This window comes from Alligator sinensis, unplaced genomic scaffold, assembly GCF_000455745.1.
Source record: "Alligator sinensis unplaced genomic scaffold, ASM45574v1 scaffold2020_1, whole genome shotgun sequence".
NCBI lineage: Eukaryota > Metazoa > Chordata > Crocodylia > Alligatoridae > Alligator > Alligator sinensis.
In genome coordinates, this window is record NW_005843181.1 from 271,008 (window position 1) to 273,236 (window position 2,229).

General features: G+C 67.7%; 1 protein-coding gene across 1 annotated transcript in view; it reads right to left on the bottom strand.

Annotated features, from left to right (window-relative positions):
* SLC30A3 (solute carrier family 30 member 3) overlaps positions 1-1,964 on the bottom strand; it is a 3,836-nt gene extending 1,872 nt beyond the window's left edge. The window contains exons 1-5 of the mRNA XM_006037844.2: positions 1,823-1,964; positions 1,494-1,640; positions 1,056-1,209; positions 407-596; positions 88-193 (exon numbers count right to left, since the gene is read on the bottom strand). Coding sequence (XP_006037906.1) covers positions 88-193; positions 407-596; positions 1,056-1,209; positions 1,494-1,640; positions 1,823-1,964 — 739 coding nt within the window. The remainder of the gene's footprint in view (positions 1-87; positions 194-406; positions 597-1,055; positions 1,210-1,493; positions 1,641-1,822) is intronic.
* Between the last annotated feature and the right edge of the window lie 265 nt (positions 1,965-2,229).

Sequence of the window (2,229 nt, forward strand, 5' to 3'; positions counted from 1 at the left end):
CCCCCTTGCAGCTAGACCACTGTTTCCTACCCTGCCTCGAGCCCAGCCCCACTTCCAACCCCTCCTCCCCCGCCTGGCACTGCTCACCTTCCATGAGGACCCTGAAGACGTCCCTGAGGATGGTGAGGGTGGAGCCCAGGACACAGATGGAGAAGAGAAAGGTGCTGATCGGGTCGGCAATTTTATACTGGGGCTGCAAAGAGCAGGCACCATGATCTGGTGCAGGGACAACCCCAGCTTCATGCCCCAGGCTCTCAGCCCCCTTGGGCTTGAGCTATGTCAGCCAGGGTGTGGGTGCTGGGACTAGCAGGGTAGCTCCTTGGGCACAGGTGCTCACCCTACGCTGCCCATGGCAGAATGAGCTTGTGGCCCTGGGCACACCTGCACAGTGAGGCGGAGCATGTACCTTGAAGTAGATGACGATGGCAGCCACGAGGACACCCAGGCTCTGCAGCAGGTCGCCCACAACGTGCACGAAGGCGGCGCGCACACTGGTATGCCCTGGTGCGGGGCTCCCACTTGTGCTCTCCTCCATACGCTCGTAGCCCCAGCCGTGGCCATGGGGTGCGGACGACTGGTGCAGGATGCAGGCCATGCTGCAGAAGCAGGACTGCTGAGTGTGGGCCCTGTGCCCCCGAGCCACTGCCCACAAGCTGGGCCAGGGCCAGGGCAGGGGTGTCCATGCTCACAGGCCATGCAAAGGGGTCAGCTCCCCACCCCCATGCCCTGCCCTGCAGGCTTTGCCCCAGACATAGCAGGTGGGAGCTGCCCTGGCTGGGGCACCCAGCACCAGCTGGCCCCTGCAGCAGGGGTTGGCATGCAGGGGAGCCAGAGGGGACACACGTGGGGGGCAGGGAGGAGATACAGCACTTTGGAGGCCAGAGTGGGCAGGCACAGGGCTGGGCAGTGGGGGCTGCCAGGGCTGGGGCTGCGAGCAGGCGGCAGGGGGCACAGGGCAGGTGGGGGCAGGCAGTGGGGGTGCTGGGTTGGGCATGGGGCAGACAGTGGGGTGTGGGGCTGGAGTGGGCAGGTGGGGCTGGGGCTGGGGCACGTACATGAGGTTGACAGCCACGGCGCCGGCAGACGTGGCCAGCATGGCACGCGCCTCAATCTCGTAGTCGTTGTTGATGATGCGGGCAGAGGCCAGGTAGACCAGGACGCCCGTCACGATCCAGATGGACAGCACCGAGGCCAGTGCGCCCAGCGTCTCTGTGGGCACAGGGCCCTCAGCGCCTGCCCATGGTCACAGCCACCGCCTAGGCTAGCGTTGGGCAGCAGTGAGGCCCTGGCCTCCCCTCAGGGAAGGAGCAGAGAGGCCTCTATTGTGGGCCTGCCTGCCGAGGCATCCTGAGTAATGGGCTCCACCGAGGCAGCCATCTCTGTGGCAAGGCCTGGTGGGCCAAAGCGAAGCCCTGCACAAACTGGTCCTGGCCTGTGAGGAGTCTCCCTGCCCTCCCCCAGGCCCTGGGGGTGCAAGGTAGTAGGAGTCTCACCCGAGCGGTGCCAGCCGAAGCTCATGGTCTTGGTGGGCGGCCGGGTGGAGACCCAGAGGGAGAAGAGGCTGACGGACATGCTGCCCACATCCGTCAGCAGGTGTGCCGCGTCCGTCATGATTGCCAGACTGTGCGCCAGGTACCCGCCTGCCAGACAGCTGCTCTCAGTGCCAGCTCCAGCGCCCCGGCCCTGTCCCACTACCCACTCTCCTGGAGCCTCCCGCAGGGAGGAGGCAGCCAGGACCACCTGGGGGTGGAGGCCCGTGGCTGCCCGGACCCTGTTGGGGGGACAGGGCAGAGTTCCCCTGGCTGGGATGCTGCCTGCGTACCAACAACCTCGCCAACCATGAAGACAACGCAGATGGCGCAGGTGATGCTCAGCTTGCGATGGGCCTGGAGGCGCTCGCGCCCAGGACCAGGACTGGGGGGGCCGTGGTGGCAGTGCTCAGCCAGGCGCCGCTCCAGCTCCATGCCCGCCCCCCCGGGGCCCTTCTCCGGGGGCAGGGGGGGGAAGGGCTCCCCGGAGCCTGCAAAGAGACTGAGGAGCCCTGGAGTCAACCCACGCTACCCCCCAGAGCAGTAGGAGAGGCTGGTGTGGCCGCTCCTGCCCCTTGGCCCGGGACCCTCCTGTCCCAGAGACCGCACTGCCCCCCGGCAGCCCGGCCCCCGCCTACCCCCGCGCAGGCGGGGCGAAGCCCCGGGCACGGACCAGACGAGCGCGGAGGCCTCCGGGGCT